The sequence below is a fragment of the Prunus mume genome, linkage group LG2 (assembly GCF_029339155.1).
Source record: "Prunus mume cultivar Tortuosa linkage group LG2, ASM2933915v1, whole genome shotgun sequence".
NCBI lineage: Eukaryota > Viridiplantae > Streptophyta > Magnoliopsida > Rosales > Rosaceae > Prunus > Prunus mume.
Genome location: NC_142699.1, coordinates 28,451,085 through 28,468,648, shown reverse-complemented (window position 1 = coordinate 28,468,648; position 17,564 = coordinate 28,451,085). Strand labels below are relative to the sequence as shown.

Below are 17,564 nucleotides of genomic sequence, written 5' to 3'. Positions count from 1 at the left end.
TTTATATCAGTTTTTTATTAATTCTTTTTTCAGTGATTGTCTGACTCTGTGTCTGTGTGCATTTTTGTGTTTCTATATTTATTTTTCTATCTAAAATATTTATGGTACTATTACAATTTTTGGTGGAGATTAATGTGGAAATAGTTAAGTTCAAGTTTTACCTTTACCTGTAAAAATGGGTAAGACTGATCTTCTTGTCGAACCAAAGCTTAATTGAATCAATCAAATATCTCCCAGCTTGGGGCGGTCCGAAAAGGAATAATTGAATAAATTCACAACTTAATTATAGACCAAATATGAGCTTTAATAAAAGAAAAAAGATATAGGTTTTATGATGTGGAAGCAGCTGACGTGAAATGTTGTGGTCGTCATGATATAGTAGCCGTCTTTTGGCCCACACACACAAGGATTTATCTCCAGTTAACGCCTTCTACATAGTTTGGAGCTGCAAATAGGGGAAGATGTCGGGTTGAGTCCGGTTTGGGTTTAGCTGATGCGACATTATGGGTTTAGTTGATATGACACTATAACTCTCTTCAGGTTGCTTGGGCGGATGTGGAGCGGTGGTTCTACTTCTTAGTTTGTTTTAATCTAATAATTTTCAAGAACTGTTTAGAGTTTGTTGTGGTTTGTTTTCTATTAAGGATTTTTTTTTAACTTTCAGATTTCAATAAGAATTTACCTTTTTTGCCTTTGCGCGATGGATTTGTATTGCATATTTGAGTACATGTGCTTATGGTTGCTGAATCGGAGATTTTAGTGGTTTTTTGGGTTGCACGTGATTATCTCTAGATCAATTCAACATGTTGTTATGTTTGGTCACTGGAGAATATTTATCCATATTTGGCACCATAGTTGCTTTGTACTTTTGTTTGTTCATCAATGATAACTATTGTTTATTCTATAATATATATATGGCTTATTTATGTACATGCCCTGTGTGCTTTCAAATTTGTCTCAGATTACCACATGTATTTGCAACGTCTCAAAATACCCCCAACCTTTCAAAACGGCCTCATGTTACCCGTTCCGTCAGTTTTATAGACGTTCCATTACGTGTGTTGGGCCCCACTTTGTTTTAATCCTTAACCTCTTCGACTAAGGGTTTTTCAGTTCTAAGAAAGGGGGAAATTGGGTGAGAATGGGAAATTGGAAAAGAGGGCTTAGGTTTGTGAAAATCTGAAGTTGGCTTCAATTTTGGGATATGATATTTTGTCTTGCCTGAGGAGTTGGTCGGAGGAAGCCAGTGATGTCCAGACATCAATGAATTGCAGTTGAAGATAATTCTGGTTGTGGAAAACCTGGAACTCTTTTATCTGCTGATTTGGGTACAATGGATGACATTAGTGAGATTTCATTAGAAGACCATTCTTCGTCTGTAGCTTGGGGAATGATTTCACAAAAAATTGTTAATGCTTGTTATGAAATATCTAAACAGAAAAGCATTTTTAAATTTGCCAGTAAGCATGTTGAAAATGCCCAGGGCTTCCAAAATGGGGTTATAAGAAACAAGGATGACAAAGTGAACCATACTTCATTGGACACGTTTTGTAGCTCACCAGTTTCTGTTAGCATCCCATCTGTAATTCAGGCGGACGACGAACATGGTTCATTTGACGACATATTAACGAAATGGCTGGACCAGGATAGATTTGGATTAGATGTCGATTTTGTGCAAGAACTTTTGGAGCAGCTTCCTGGTGCCCAATCATGTTCTCAATTTCAATATCTTAGCAATAGATGTTTTAATTCTACTTAGATAACTATTGGAAATGGGCTTCTAGTGGTTGAAATGAGAGCTGGATTGCATGGTAAAGAAGAAGAAGTGTTAGACAATTTGTTTAGGAGGTCCAAAAAAGCAAAGTTGGTCAAGGATCATCCACCTCCTCTTGGGAAGCCATTGTGCTTGAGGTTTCCTCCTGCCCTTATTGGTGACGTTTATCAGATTTTCACAAACCCTAAGCCCTCTTCTCCATTTCCCCTTCTCACCCAATTTCCCCCTTTCTTATAACTGAAAAATCCTTATTCGAAGAGGTTAAAGATTAAAACGAAATGAGGCCCAACGCACGTAATGGAATGTCTATAAAACTGACGGAACGGGTAACGTAAGACCGTTTTAAAAGGTTGGGGGTATTTTGAGACGTTTGCAAACACATGTGGTAATCTGAGACAAGTTTGAAAGCACATGGGGCATGTACATAAATAAGCCTATATATATATATTAAGAGAGAAACCAGATCCATAAAACATATAGAGTTGTTTAAGTCAATGGACCAACTTCCCAATTCAAATTTGTCATCTTGTATGGTCTTTCTGATTTGTAGAGATTGACATATGGAAAACAACTCTGAGGTATGATTTGAATCATTTCCTTTGTCTTGATTTCAGAGAAGGTTGGAAGTGGCAGTAGTGGTCGAAGTTGTAGCGCCTAATGCCTGCTCAATAGAGTTTGCTAATGAATTCTTGGCAAATCACTTCCATGATACAACAAAGTTTGGAATCTACAAATAGCAAAATTCTATATGAAAATTGTGTGATTGTTGAGAGAAGAGAAAGTATGTAGTTTCTGACATATTTGATATGTTAGCAACTTGAAGTACATATAGAGAGCATATTGCCCAAAAGACATTCGTTGGTTTGTACCATTTCAACCAAAAGACATATTGATTGTTCAAAGACTTAACCAAATTCATTTGTCATAGACATAATATGATTTATCATACCATAATTATATATGTATATATATAGTTCTTTTCTTATGCGGATGTCTGGACCTTATTATGGTGCGTAAGAGTATGAGATTTTTTTTTCCAAGAAAAGGGAAACTTTTATTGAAGTCAACTGCTTACATTAGCATTGCCAGCCAAGGTGTTAAACAACTATACTGGAGGGATAAAGTCCTAAAAAAAACTATCACCTTCCCTACATGCAAAAGAAGCCACCTCGTGAGAAACTTTGTTACAACTACAAGGGGCAAAAACAAACAATACTTCCTGGAATTCTCATTTTGCAGCCTGGATGTTGAAAAAGATACTCTCCACTAAGGCTTGAACCATAAATTTTTATAGAGGTGGGCTATTATTTCTTAATTATATGGGTAAAGATAAAAAAAAAAATTCCATTTATTTTTTCATAGGAGAAAACTTGAAGCTAATTGGAGATCTGTTTGGATAAGACATGCTAATTTTTGCTTGGATGGATTGGGCTAATTTTTGTAAAATGAGGTGTAACGCCTAAAAATTAGTATTAAATTTATTTTTTCCCAAACTTTGCACTAGGCTGGAGCCCACTCTAGCCATAGTGCAGTTCTGTCCTTACTCTCCACCTTCACATCCACTGCCCGGTCCCCATTCACCATCTGTATGGTCACTTGGGAATCAGATTCAACCACCACTCGAGAGAAACCACCCTGTTGATAAGCTAACAAAACTGAATTGATAGGACAACCTCAGCAACGAGAGCTGGTCCATACCGCATGTCTCCTTGACTTGAGGCTTCCATCATCCACCTTGTAAAATCACAAATCACCCAACATATCCACCCTTCAAAGTTTTTGCTACCCAAACTCCATCATAATTTGCTTTCATCATGCTGTATATGGGTTCTTTCCACACAGCTTGCACCACATTCCGTTATTCTAGAGGCCGAGGCAACTCATTCACTAACGGAGCCTTAAGTGTTACACAAAGCCTATACTCATCAATTTGTGCCAAAACAATTGAAACAACTTCGTAAGGATTGGCCTCATTGCCATAGAAGACTGCCTCATTACAACACTTCCAAATATGCCACAACCCATAAACTAAAACTTGCATGAGCTCTCCCAATTGTCCCTCACGTCCGTATCTCATTTGAAGATAGTCCTAGTATGAGGCAAAATCACTACCTCCACAAACGATTCATCTAATTGCAACGAGCAAGCAAACCAATAAACTCATGCAAACACACATTGAAAAAATAGGTGCATTTGGGTCTTCCTTTCCTAACCACAAATCCCACATTTATTATCGACTGAAATGTGCCGATGTCGTAGGTTATTGCATACTGCAAGAGAGTTGGAACACCTCATCCACATAAAGGATCATAATTTGGGTGGCATCTTTAAACACCATACTCTTTTCCATTAATCTTCCTACTACTTCCTATTACTACTCTTACCTTCTCCTTTCCGCCCTAGTTCTCCATTGCAGGGAAGATCTGCCGCCATTTCATACCCCAATTTAATAGTATATTTTTCTACTTTTTTGTAAAGTGTCATATTAATTTATCCGAACATCCTCTTTGACTAACTGGCATACATCATATTATCCTCCTTTCCTCCTCACTGAACCATCTCTGTGCCTCATCAATTTGCGGAAGAGTAGGAGATGACTATTAGGCCCCGTTTGGTTTATGGAAAATGAGTCTTGGGGATGAGAAATCAATTGTTTTTCCTTATTTGGTAAGTCCAGATATGAGAAATCGTTGCCATGCACAAGGGAAAGTAGGGGGAAAGTGAAACATTCCTCCCTATTTGGGTTTTGTTTTCCTCATTATGGGAAAGTTTGGGAAAATGAGCCAACACTAAATACACTTTTTTCATGACTATAGAATTAGAATATAGCATTAAATGCTTTCTTTTTTTATTTGATTTCATATGGGTATAATTGGAAAATTAAACAAACTTTGTTTTACATTCTTACACAAACCAAACATGTGAAAGGAAATAAAGTGGTATTTCTTGGCTACTTTTCCAGGACTACCAAACATGAGAAAGGAATCTTCATTTCTCATCCATTGAGAAATGACATGAGAAGTAATTTCCCCTCAAATCCGTTCTGTGAACTAAACGGGACATTATACGATTACACCCTCAATTAAATAAGGATCAAGTAATTAAAACAAGAGGCTAAGTAAACAACAAAATAATATAATGATTGGGTATCACATCTTGAGAAAAAAAAAAACCATTGAAATTGTAAACGCACTAATGAAATTTCCATCTTAAAAGAGTATATTATCTTCTTGGAGATGGAAAATCTTTCGTATTTCTTAAAACTATTCTTTTTATGTGCTAATTGACCAAAAAAGAGATTTTTTTTTTTTTTTTTTTATTTTTTTGTGTGTGTGATCTTAGTAGTTGAAATTACTAGTTTGATTGTTTGAGGGATCCATTTAAATTTTTGTCAAAGGGATCCCATGTAGGTTCAATTCTTGTAAATGAACAAACACAATGAATCCCAACTGTTCCTAATGATAATCATAATCAAACGGACAAATGATTTTCAGTTTTTTGTAGAAATGCTTCTTTAATATACATATATTATCTCAACTCTAGACGGTTCAAATCGTTGAATCAGATTGTGAAGTGACTCCAACAATGCGATTTCTTTCGATAACCACTTACAAATTACAACTATACAAGTGAGTTTGGATTCTGTCATTTCACTATTCTAGATACCCATTTGCCAAATAACACATTCTAATTATGTACCCATGCTTTGCACTCAACTTTTAGTCTTAGATTGTAAAATACAATCCAGTTTAGTGCAGTTAATCTCATCAGAGTGTGATTCAATGCAAAGTACCAAAGTACAACAAAAACATTACCAATTTAAAAATAATTTATCCAATAAGGTGCATATTAGATTATAGCATATGCTTAGCTGGACCACTAAGAATAATGACATATCCATTAGGAAACTGTCCAGAATAATTGCCCAAAACAATGACTTTTTTTTTTTTGGAAGTTTCTTCACCTAAACAATGACTATCACTGATACATATTCAATCCCTTGACTTCCGCCTGAAATGCTGCAAATCCTTTTGACATGGGGCACCCCAAAAGCTTCTCTACAATCACTTTCCTTTTTGGCTTAGCTCCTTCTAAAAGCTCTCTTGCTAGTTATTACAAAAGGGATTTGCATGACGAGGCAGGCGAAAACAATGTCACCATCCAAAATCACATGAGGTCACATGTCCATATCCATACTTTGCTTTTTTCGTTTGTGACTTGGGGACCTCTCACTTTACTATTGAAAACCCTAGGCTCCATGTCATTATATATATATATATATATATGGATCTTAATCCTTCATCGTAATTCATGAGGTTTGTGGTTTCATATTATGTACCCCTTGAAATGCCTTTTGGTTATTGTATGACTTAATGCCCTAATGGAGACTTGTCATAAGTAGGATGGTGGGCAAGTAAGTAGGATGGTGACCATGTCCTTGCCCTCGTCCATATAAAAGAATGCAATATATGTCAACGGTTGAGGGATCAATTCCTTCTAATGTAACCAAAATAATGTGTCAGGAAACAAATGGTTCGATTTTTTATGGTCTATACCAAAGTATTTAAAATAGGAAAATACTTATCTTCTTCCCTGTAAGTAAGAACTCGTGTTTTGTTGATAATCTAATCAAGCAAGTATATAAGGTTAACTAAAACATTTCTAAATGAATTTAATATATACAGGGGCAGAACTAACCTAGGGGCTGCCTTGGGCCGTAGCCTAGGGAAGGTTTTGGGGAAAAAAATAATAATTAAATATATATAGCCTAATATTTTTAACTGAAAAAAAAATACAATTGCATATTCTATCACACAGTGGCCGACCTATTGAGCACCTCCCCTGACCAGAAAAACCATTGTAGGTGCTTCAAATTGCCCTTTGCTCAGCTGGTGATGGTGCACTCTAGGTGTACAGATTACCTTATTTCCATTTTCAACATTTAAGTAAATGTCTTACTCAATTTACTTAAGTTTACAATGTAAATAAGGAAGTACCCCTCATTTGGATTCAAATAAAAATACTAGAAAATCAAATTCCCACCAAATCAAAATATAAAAAATATGTTTTAGTGCAAAATACAATTTAGGCTAAAAATGATGTCTCATTAAGTCAATATATACTTCATACTAAAATCCCATAAAATCAAGTTTTCTTATTTGAAGTATAAAGAATAAAAGCCACAAAAATTATTTTGAGAAAATGATTATTCTGAAAAACCATTTTTTTCATACTTAGTCAATAATTTTTCATGTATGATATGAATGCATAAAAAGAACTAAGGTCAATCTAGGTAAAGAGTCTTAGATGTTCAATCCACAAAGAGTTTTTAACCTTTCAAAATTGCACATAAAATTCATGGGTCCACCAGTGCTACCACACCAATAGTCATAGTCAAAGGTCTTCCACATTTGTATATGGTGTTAAAGTTTGTCCCAAACATCAATTTTAATCCTTTTCCATTAATGTATCTCCAAAAGAGAAGCATTTTTCTAAATAAAATTCACCCTTTCGTGAATAATATGGTTCTAATTCCTTCTTTTTTTTTTTTTTTTTTGTTTACAACTAGCGTGATTTATATGATTTAATGTATATTTTTATTTCTAGAAAAATTATAGAAACTGTTTGTACCACAAAAAAAATATATCATTAGATTTTAAGCTTAATAATTTTAGCTAGCTCACCCATTAAAAAATTCCTAATTCCACTCTTGAATATATAGTTATTATTATTCTTCCTCTAAGGATTTTCCTTTCTACAGTTCCATATAACAAGATTCCATTTGAAAAAGTGCATTTAGAAGTAGATTAATATTCAACAACTTTCTATTACATTGTATTTTACTTCATGAGGTAGTAGGTTAACTCAACAAAGCTTACAATAAGTAGGGTTTCATTCAATGTAGTAGCTGTAAAGCAGAAATGTGGTTGACTTTAATGACAGTCCTGCTTTTATATGGACGGGACATTTTCTTTTCCTTCTAATTCCTTTTTATTTTCTTGATGGGGATATTAATTCATTATAAAATTGTGAGTGAGATTATCATTATTATTATTATTATTAAAATAACAATAATATTATATATTATTTACGACAAACTACTACTCAATCATGTACTAGAGACATGAAATGAGGCAGAGATAGCCCCAGAACATGGTTTGTCCAACAACATTGGCAACTTGAATTGAGTGGAGGGTTCCCTTATAACCAGGGCATCGTTATGGCCTATTTTCAGTAAATCAATGTCTATGCATTATAGTTTGAACGCAGAGGGGAAGGAAGACTTTGGGAAGCTATGGAATTTGTCACTTTTTTAAAGGAATAATTGAACATGACACAACTAATTTCTCTTGGCATGTCTTTCGATGGAGAAACGTCAACGGGGTCTAGTCATTAACTTGCAAATCAATGGTCTCAGATTCGGACTCATTTCGCAATGTGTGGATATGTGAGAAAATCCCCCTCTCCCTATATGCATTGTATAACAAAAGAAAATCGATGGAGAAACTAAACTAAACCAAGCCACTATGCAGTGCTACGTAGATATGAGAACTAAACACAATGAACTGTTTCTACAATATTTAAACCAGAACCGGCCCAATTCAAAATCATATTCTTCTGGCCGAACGGCAAGACAAATCCAAAAGGTTGTAGTTTAGTTTCCTTGCCACATGTCGTTACATGGCTGACAACAACAATCACATGCTGCTGTCTTTGGGAAAATTCAATCCAAACGACATAAGAGAACAAAAAGGAAGGACAAAGAGAAATGAGAATTTCTGTAGCCCTCCATAGAAAGGGCCATGAGCTCAAAATGGGGTCGTCTGTGTCCCGTTGAATGGGGGGATTCAAGTCAAAAACATGGTAGATGTCCGCATAAATGAAGTGGTTGTGACTTGTACAAAAATAAAACATGTACCTTAGACACTACACATGCAAGAGCCAGAGCTTTGTGTTTGTTTGGGGCCTTTGGCCAGTGGAAGAAAATACATACAAAATATCCGTATGCTTTCTGAAAAACTGGAAAGAAAAATGCAGAAAATCGTTATGAAGTTCAAATCCAACACACTTAACCTTAAACGTCTAAGTGAGGTCGCTTTCAACATAAAACACGGTACCAACACGGAAAGAAACGCAAACATTGAAAAGCCCTGTGTCGAAGCTGAGTAAGAAACAGAAGAAATATCCGACTATTTACTTAAAAGGAGTCATTCTTCCTTATACACAAATTACAGTTTAATACGGGTGCAAAAGTTGTGCTTGTTGATGTACAACTCTCTCTATCAGTTTTTCTTTTATATTTTTGTTGAATGATTGGATTTGTTTTTATGTCATTGGCTGTTTTGTTGAGAGCCTCCTCCTTCAAACAGGAACAGTGTCTTCTATGATGGGCATTATGGTTTGGTGAGTTGGCGTTGGCCCATTACATACCATGGCATGGATGTGTGCTCAAGTGGATAGATTCGAGAGAATCAAATTAAACAAGAAAGGAACTTTTGTCAAGTTCCATCAGATTCAATTTGTGGCACATAAATTTGGCAGGTTTGGAGAATACTTACCTCCTTATTATATTATGTAAGTAGGAATTTCTATATTCTTGCTAATAGCAGTGTGACATGTGTAGAAAAGTTTTTCTTTTTATATTTTTGATGAATTATTTTTGTATATGTGTCAAACTGTGATTTGTAGAAAGGAGAATTATCTACTTATAAGGGACGCAAACAATATCCTTAAGTAAAATATTGATGAAGAAAGAAAGCATTTGTTGCTCAGATTTTCCCGATTGCATGTCATCCTTGCACATAGATCATGCTAATCTTCTCCGTATCGTTTTAATTTTATGTGATGTCCCAAACTCCCAAAGGGACTTGTTCGTCAGATTTTGCTTTACACTATTGAGAATTCTTTGACCACTTATAGGACCATCCAAATAACATAAACAAGAGCTTTTTTTGGTAGTTATTTTCTTGCTTGCCTAGAAACTATGGGAGTTTGCCACTATCGTCAGCTGATTACATTATTGCCATATTTGAAATTGAAAGTATAGTATAGCACGTCTTTTTCACGATACGGAGACCATGATGGCATTTACAATCCTTTCTCCCTCAAACAACAAAATAGAAAAGGACAAGGAAAAAAAACAGCATGAACCGAAATACTGAGTCTAGAACAGCATTGGCAAAGCAGAAAAATCAAAGTTTTATAATTTGGAAGCCATATGATTTGATTATTAATGAATAGCAAAGTAGCTTACAGAAAATCCAAAAAGAGAGAGGAAAAAAAATGGAGTAGCCTATAGATGCAGTTAGTCCTTTGCTATATAAAAAAAATCAATACCCAAAAGAAAAGAAAAAAAAAAAGAAATGATGTAAACATCACTTAATGCTACAAAATTTACTGTTACTAGATCACTGCTTGGGACATGCTTTTAATCCCTTGAAGCAGCAGATAAATAATGGGAAACTGAAACAGGGACTGACGAGGCATTTTCCTATTCCGAATCCCTGAGGCTCTCACTTGTCAGCCATATTTTCTTTTGGATAATAAACACAACGTCGTCTCCATCCTGGTCTGAATCTATACTGGAGTCGGCTACTGCCACTGCTTCCCAGTGCAATGCCGTTAGGTACTTCTTAACGAAATCTACCACTGATTGTTTGTCACGGATGATTACAAAACCAGTAGGCCGGAGTATGCGATCCATCTCAAGCAACAGATCCTCAGCACTACATTCCTTCTTTTCTATGTCAGAGAATACAGTCCAAGCATGGAGTAAATCATAAGTGCGGGGGTACGTCGAATAGGCTTCACACCTGTCAAAGTAGACACTCCAGTTAATCACAATACAACAAATCCTAATGCAATCTGAATCTTCTTTTTATCCTAACAGTCTCTAAGGCATGATTTTGAAAAATGAGCAAAAGATGTAAATCAATCATCTAACTGATTAACATGAGATAGGTTCACTGAGTTAGGAACATATGAAGACAAAGTTTCAAAGACTGTTTGCCGCTTGCAGTCACTAAGCCAAGTTAGATATTTTCTAACACCCTAAATGGATCTATATTGCTCACTAAGTCAAGAAAGGCAACATATAACCAGCCCCCTCCTTAACTTGAAGGTTCTATAAAGTTCTATGACTCGAGGTGTAAAAAACATGATGGCAGAACAGACCTTAAATGGATATAATATTAAATGAGTTGTTTCATCAAAATGACATGCTTTAAATATTTCAGTAACTTGATTTGCATACCAGCTGTGAATGGAGCCTATAAGGCCTCTGTCATATATCAGCTTAAGTGTATTTGGTCCATCTTCAGGGACAACATTCATCACCCAAACATCCTTGTCCTTCAGAGCAGCTGCAAACGACCCCATGTTTGATTTCATATCCATCACATTCCTCAGAGTGTTTGATTCGATCTTTGGACTCAAGAGATTCCAATAATTCTCAACTCTGTGTCGCCAAAGTTCCTGCACAATAAGAGCAATACCAAAGCAATGAATTCATATAACATGTTTCTGAGTAGTACATCCATAAATCAAACAGTGCAAAATTACAATCTAAAACGTGTAAACAGAGTGCTTGCAATTGTACCGTATCCTTTTCAAACATTTCATTTGAATAGCCAAAATCAGCAAGTCGAGGAGGAGGAGCTGTCAATCTAGCTGGCCAGGGAGCCAAACCACTCCCCTTTTCCCCATGGTCATCTGGTTATGCCAAGAAAAAACATTGGTTAGCAGACGGATCCATAGCCAGGTTAAATCTACTTGATAAGGCATCCCCATAAAATTATGAATGGTTTTTCCTTTAAATAGTTTGAAAACCAATGCTGCTTATGTTTAGGTATTCGTCAACAAGAAAATAATGACCTACATTGATGGGAAGAAAGACATTCACATAAATCTACAAAACAATATGGAAAACCGAAAAAAGAAAAAGAAAAAAAGAAATCACTAGATCTTCAAAGCAGGTCATGAATAATGATGACAATGAAAATATCACCGCTAATTGTTATGACGAGATCTTTTTTGGCACCTCAAATTTGAGAGCCGTAGAAGACCGGGTGTGTGTTTAAGTGTTAAAAAAAAACATTTTCAGAGGTTTTGAGATCACAATCACAATCATGATTTCTGGAACACACAACAATCATATTAAAAAGAACCAAATCTAGGACAAAACAATAAAATGTAGAACAGTTCAAAAATATACTGTGCAGTGATAACAATTTCTTCATTTTTGGTTTTTCTCAAACACTGATGACATATTTAGTATTTAAAAAAATTGTTTCCCATCCCAAGTGGCACACAGCCCATTTACTCTTAATTTCAATTCTTTTGTTCTCGTGTTGTCTAGAATCTAGATATCTAACCATAGTTATTTGAAGAAGTTATACAAGGACATTGCTATGAAGATCATTCCTGCATTCCTTGTGTGCCCTTCGAGTCATTCCTGATGTTGATTTTGTCTATTTTTGGCATATAAACAACCAAATAATTGGAAATATGCCAGTATCACCTTAAATCGCACAACAATATTGCTAACCAAATATAAGTTTATTTCAAACCAGTTTCCGTTTATGTAAAAAATAAAACATACGAAGGAAACACTCACGATCAGAGTATGTTGAGATGCAAGCTTCCATTGGCACACCCCATACTGCATCCGGATCATCATCAGATCGGCAGAGAGGAGGTTGAGTACCAGGTTCTCTCTCCATATAACAGTCATTTGTAAGTGGTTTTTGCCAAATGACAGTTTGGTTCTTCTTTGCAGCTATTCTCCAACACATGCGTTCCACAAGGGCACTCATCTCTCTCCATATTTTAAGATCCTCCTCATCTTGTGCATATGCTTCTGGAGATGAGTATGCAAAGTAGCCTCCTGGTCTGAGCAACCTATCCAGCTCAAGAAGAAGGATCCCATCTCTTTGAAGCCAATCAATTCTACAACGGGAACAGTGAGCAAGTTCAAAGGATCTGCTTGGGTAAGGAAGCCTTTTGGTCCCTAGAACACCAAGATATGCTGGAATTCCTCTTTCTAAAGCAAATTGGATCTGGTTTTGATGCACATCATTGGGTGCCAAGGACATTGCTATGATATCAGACGATAGCAAATAGGCTCCAAAACTTGCAACTCCACAACCAACATCAAAAACTGTTCGTAACCTTCCTTCATTGTTTAAATTGTTGTTTGAAAAGTTGAGCATCTGCCAGTTGAAAACAACATAATCATTATTGCTTCATCCATGCAACACAAGATGTCTAAAAAGTACCAAAGGAGCTGAAATTCTAAATATAGAAATACAAGCACTCAATCAATAGGAAATGGGTAGATAAAAGTTCACAAGATCCTATACAGCCAAATTAAAGTTGAAGTTCACAAAGATATTTAAAGGGATAATGTCAGCCACCAATACTTTTCTTGAAAAAGACAAAGTGGAAGCATTCTTACATTTGCAATTGAAGCAATATACTTATCGGCTCCGTAATGAAAATGTGTGCCTCCCACAGGGAACACTATCTTTTCTCCTTTTACAACCATCCAGTTCTGGTCAGATTTCTCTTGTGCAAGGTGAGTATGAGGTATGTTTACTTTCCATACTTCATCTCTGCTTTGGGGCCATTTGATTGGGACCTGTAGATCAAGTTAACAACAGGAATGTTTACTATCAACATAATCCGGGAATAGAAGATAACTGCAAGAATAAGAAGATAAACACCAGTTTTACTAAGCTTTAACACTACAATACCTTGTACCCCGGTGGAGGAGGAATCAAGCAATTGTACCGCCTTTCTGGAGCAGGGCAATGTCTCTCATAGTGCTCCATCAAAGACAGGTCCAGCTTCAGTCTCATTTGGTATATAAGATTTCTGTCTAAGCAGGGAATAAGTTCTGAATGCCGATCATCACAAACCTTTAAAAATCATGAGTAGACAAATGAAACAAGGACACAACATGTCAAACAAAACAGTCCAAAGCTTACAGGTTAAAATCAAATATTTTCATCAGAAGATAAGAAGGCATTTGGAGGATTTTTTGGGGGTTGGGGGAGAGGGGGCCGATGGGGGAAGAAGATACGGGGTTCCAAGTTTAGCAATATAGAACTCACAGGGAAGCTCTTCATAATGACATCCTCCTCTCCATCTTCCTGCCCATATTTTGTTGAAGATTCATCCTGCTTGCTATCATTATCTTCATCCCCTCCCAAATAAGATGAACCAAGCTTTCTCCACGATCTGCTACCATATTCTAGTGCTGATGCACCATGACTTTGAGAGCCAAAAATGGACCCATGATATACATACAGGAAACCAAGAAAGATTCCCAAAACACACAGAGATGTGATTATACGCTTCTTTTGAGACAGATCAGATCTCCCCCTCGTCATGTATGTAGTTTTGAAGTTCTTCTAACTAAAAATATCTGCTATGTAATTCTCTGTTGCAAATGCCAAGCGTTGCCTTTCCAAAGCTCTTATATGAAAGACAATGCCACAAATTTCTTAAAGATCCATTAGACTAGATACAATAAACCTGTAAAACAATACCAAACAACACCATCAAAAATTGCTGCGCATCAGGACATAATAAGAGGTGATATTCTGATGTTGCATGCATACTCAGTTCAAAAGCTCAAAGAACAAGGGTGCAAAATATTGTTGCACCAGTTAAGAACAAACGAAAAGATATTCTTGCTCATTCTCGGCAATGAAAATCTTCAGAACGGAAATCAAGATACAATACTCAAGCAGTCCAGTAATCATACAAAACATATTTAAATAATTAAGGGCACAGAGAATAAAAAATTGGATCCTACCACTCAAACGCCATCTATTAGAATCACACACAAAAAATTGTCAACTAACAGCTATTCCTAATCACCCCGGTAATGTCAAAATTAAACGTAAAGTTGCTAATTTGCCTCACAAGAGTTGAAACATCCAAGAAACACCTATGGAACATTAATTGATAAAGTGGGAAAAGCTACTTGATGCTAACCAGGTACAATTGTATCTGGTAAATTGGCAACTAAGCAATGAAAGTGATTGATCCAGCATAAGCCAATATATATATATATATATATAAACGAAAATAGATGTTGGTCCATGTTTCTCCACTGCATTGAAAGGGAAACAATGACGGCATTCAACGAAGTTTACTCACAGATCCGGGACAAAAATCCAATTACATTTTGCAGAACAGAAACTCATCAACAACCCTTCACTCTTGCAATAAAAAAAACTACCAAATTCATATCAGTAAGCATCAAACCCACCAAATAAACTAAATCCAGAATGCAAATTCACCCAGATCCAGCAAAAGATCAATACTTTTTGCAAAATGAAAAATGGAGCAAGAGCTTACTAGAGTTTCGATCGAATAACGAAGTGGGGAAGTCAGACAGTGGTCCATAAAGATCACTGCTTTAGTATGAAAGGATCCAAAGTGAGACGCTATGATACTTCCTTATAAGGAAAGGGGAGGGAAGAGGCAAAAAAAGAAAGAAAGAGGGAGATTAGATCTCAAGAGTTTTTGGGTTTTGTTATTCTATATTTGAGTCTGAGCCCAAGAGAACGAGGGGCAAATAGTGTTCAACTGTTACGTCGATATCGTTATGGTCCATACTTTCAATAAAAATTCATAAATGCAAAAGTTCACTTTCAGATTTAATCACAGACAAGGGTAAATCTAATTCACAATTCATACTCGAATTATGAACTGCATTTATGGCTGCCATTAAAAGGGGAAAATAACCCAAGTTGATCTTCAAAACTTCTGTTGTGTTGTGTTTATGGTCAAAACTACAGTCTTCTAAATTTCTATTTAACTATATCTCTAGTTGGACAGCATATATTAGATTTTAAATTATAAACGTTTACCATGACACCACAAAGAAAATTTGGTAGCATGACATCGCTTTGATCAGAACAAGAACATAAAGACAAAAGGAAGAAAGTTTGGGATTAAAAAAAATATATTATGGCAATTATGTGTTACTGTAGGATACTGTTTGCCTTCTTACTTATCAGGAAAATTTATCTTTTCTGTGAATTACAATTTAACACATATGTAAAAATAATTTATTTAAAATATTAAAAAAAATTTCTGTACACATATCACATTACTATTTACAAAAATATAAAAACTTCTACTTATATGATAAGAATGGAAGTATTTTCCGCCACAACGTGCTTGTAATGTTCTTATTGTATCGTAATAGGATTGTATGTATTTATGGACTTGATTGAGATACATATGATGTGACAGGACTAATTTAAATGAGATGTTAATGTGCATAAAGAGAAGCCTCACCGACACATCTGACAAAGACGACAATTAACAAATAACTATACTTGCCGCCAGAAGTCCAATCACTTCACGAGTTTTCAACCATTAAGCGACTTTAACCTCAATATATATTATTATTAACAAACCCTTAATATTTTTATTGTCGATTTCTGTATGGATTATAACGTACAAATAAGATTACAACCAATTAATTATTTATTTAGTGTTACTTCTCTTTCAAAATATTAAAAGAGATCTTAAGTTAGAATTTTCTCTTTAAGAAAAAGTTATTAAAAAAATACCCTAAAGCTTGCACATACAAAGTTTGACGATCTCCTTCTCTCAACTCCTTTGTTCTACGTTATTTCTCCTCTCAATACTTTAACACTTACTTTTCATTTATTTATGATAACAAGTAGGGTCCAAATTCTCTTTGCCAGGTTTTTAATGATATATATGGTTATAAAATTGGAGAATTATGCGTTCTATTAACTGTTTAATGTTACTCTAAAGTTGAAAGAAATCTCAAATTTGAATCTTCATCGCTTATGTGTGTTTTTTTTAGTACAATTGATAGTCTAAACTATAAAAGATGAGAATTTTTCATACACACACAACTATGATGTTATGAAGATTCAAACTTAAGACTTCTAATTTATAAGTTAAGGCTCTCTCCATTATACTAGAGCCTGTTGCAGTGGAGAGAAAACTAATTCTCAGCCAAGATTGAATCTCCCTTGCTTGTTAGATTAAAAAAAAAGTATAATTCTTTTTTTTTATACAAGTGATATTAAAGAAGAAGATAATCGAACCTAAAACCTTATATACTAAGATAAATACTCTTAATCACTTGAGCTACAAATCCCTGCAAAATATATCTAATTCTTATCAACAAGGGAAGCCTATATCGTGGCAAGCACTCCATTTGTCAACATACCAATTGATTAGTACTTCAACACTCTTCATTAATGCGAGTTGTTTAAATTATAGATTTTTTTTATTATAAAAAAGTCTTCAAGATAATATACAGGATGAAGTCTAATCATGAAAAAGATTGGCCAACGCTCTTCTGGAAAGAGGTAGCATGTGACTTGCCAGTTGCCATGCACCATGTCCAATGTGGTGAACTGTGGTCAAGGGAAACTGTGATAAGGAAGGTTGGAGTGGATTTAAGATCCGCCTTCCATAATTTAACATGAAATGAAAACACAGCATCCACTAACTTATCACTACATATAGATAATTGTTTGGCAGGACTGTTAGACTATATTGCAGCTTAATTATGGTTAGGACAGTTGGATTAGTAAAGAGTTTCTTAATGAGTTGGTGTTGTTATTTTTTTATTTTTATACAAGTGATATTAAGCGAGGGAAAAATCAAACTTAGAATCTCGAGTATATGCATAAATACTCTTAATCACTTGAATTACAAATCTTGTTTTTTTATTATCATTATTTTCCATTTTGAGCTTCCTTCATAGTATTACGCAAAATCATTT

General features: G+C 35.2%; 1 protein-coding gene and 1 pseudogene across 2 annotated transcripts; both read right to left on the bottom strand.

Annotated features, from left to right (window-relative positions):
* Positions 1–9,530: 9,530 nt before the first annotated feature.
* LOC148919977 (U6 spliceosomal RNA) lies at positions 9,531–9,642 on the bottom strand (annotated as a pseudogene).
* Positions 9,643–9,972: 330 nt separating this feature from the next.
* On the bottom strand, positions 9,973–15,612 carry LOC103324084 (S-adenosyl-L-methionine-dependent methyltransferases superfamily protein). 2 transcript variants are annotated; one of them, XM_008226121.3, is made up of 8 exons: positions 15,143–15,612; positions 13,888–14,311; positions 13,528–13,692; positions 13,230–13,412; positions 12,390–12,984; positions 11,373–11,485; positions 11,028–11,248; positions 9,973–10,587 (listed from the first exon to the last, which is right to left on the bottom strand). In XM_008226121.3, exons 2-8 carry the CDS (start codon positions 14,164–14,166, stop codon positions 10,266–10,268), a joined length of 1,878 nt encoding a protein of 625 aa, XP_008224343.2. In that variant the 5' UTR covers positions 14,167–14,311; positions 15,143–15,612; the 3' UTR covers positions 9,973–10,265. The 2 variants fall into 2 exon arrangements, with proteins under 2 accessions (XP_008224343.2, XP_088901001.1); XM_089044875.1 differs by having other exon boundaries at positions 13,888–14,251; positions 15,143–15,282.
* Positions 15,613–17,564: the final 1,952 nt, after the last annotated feature.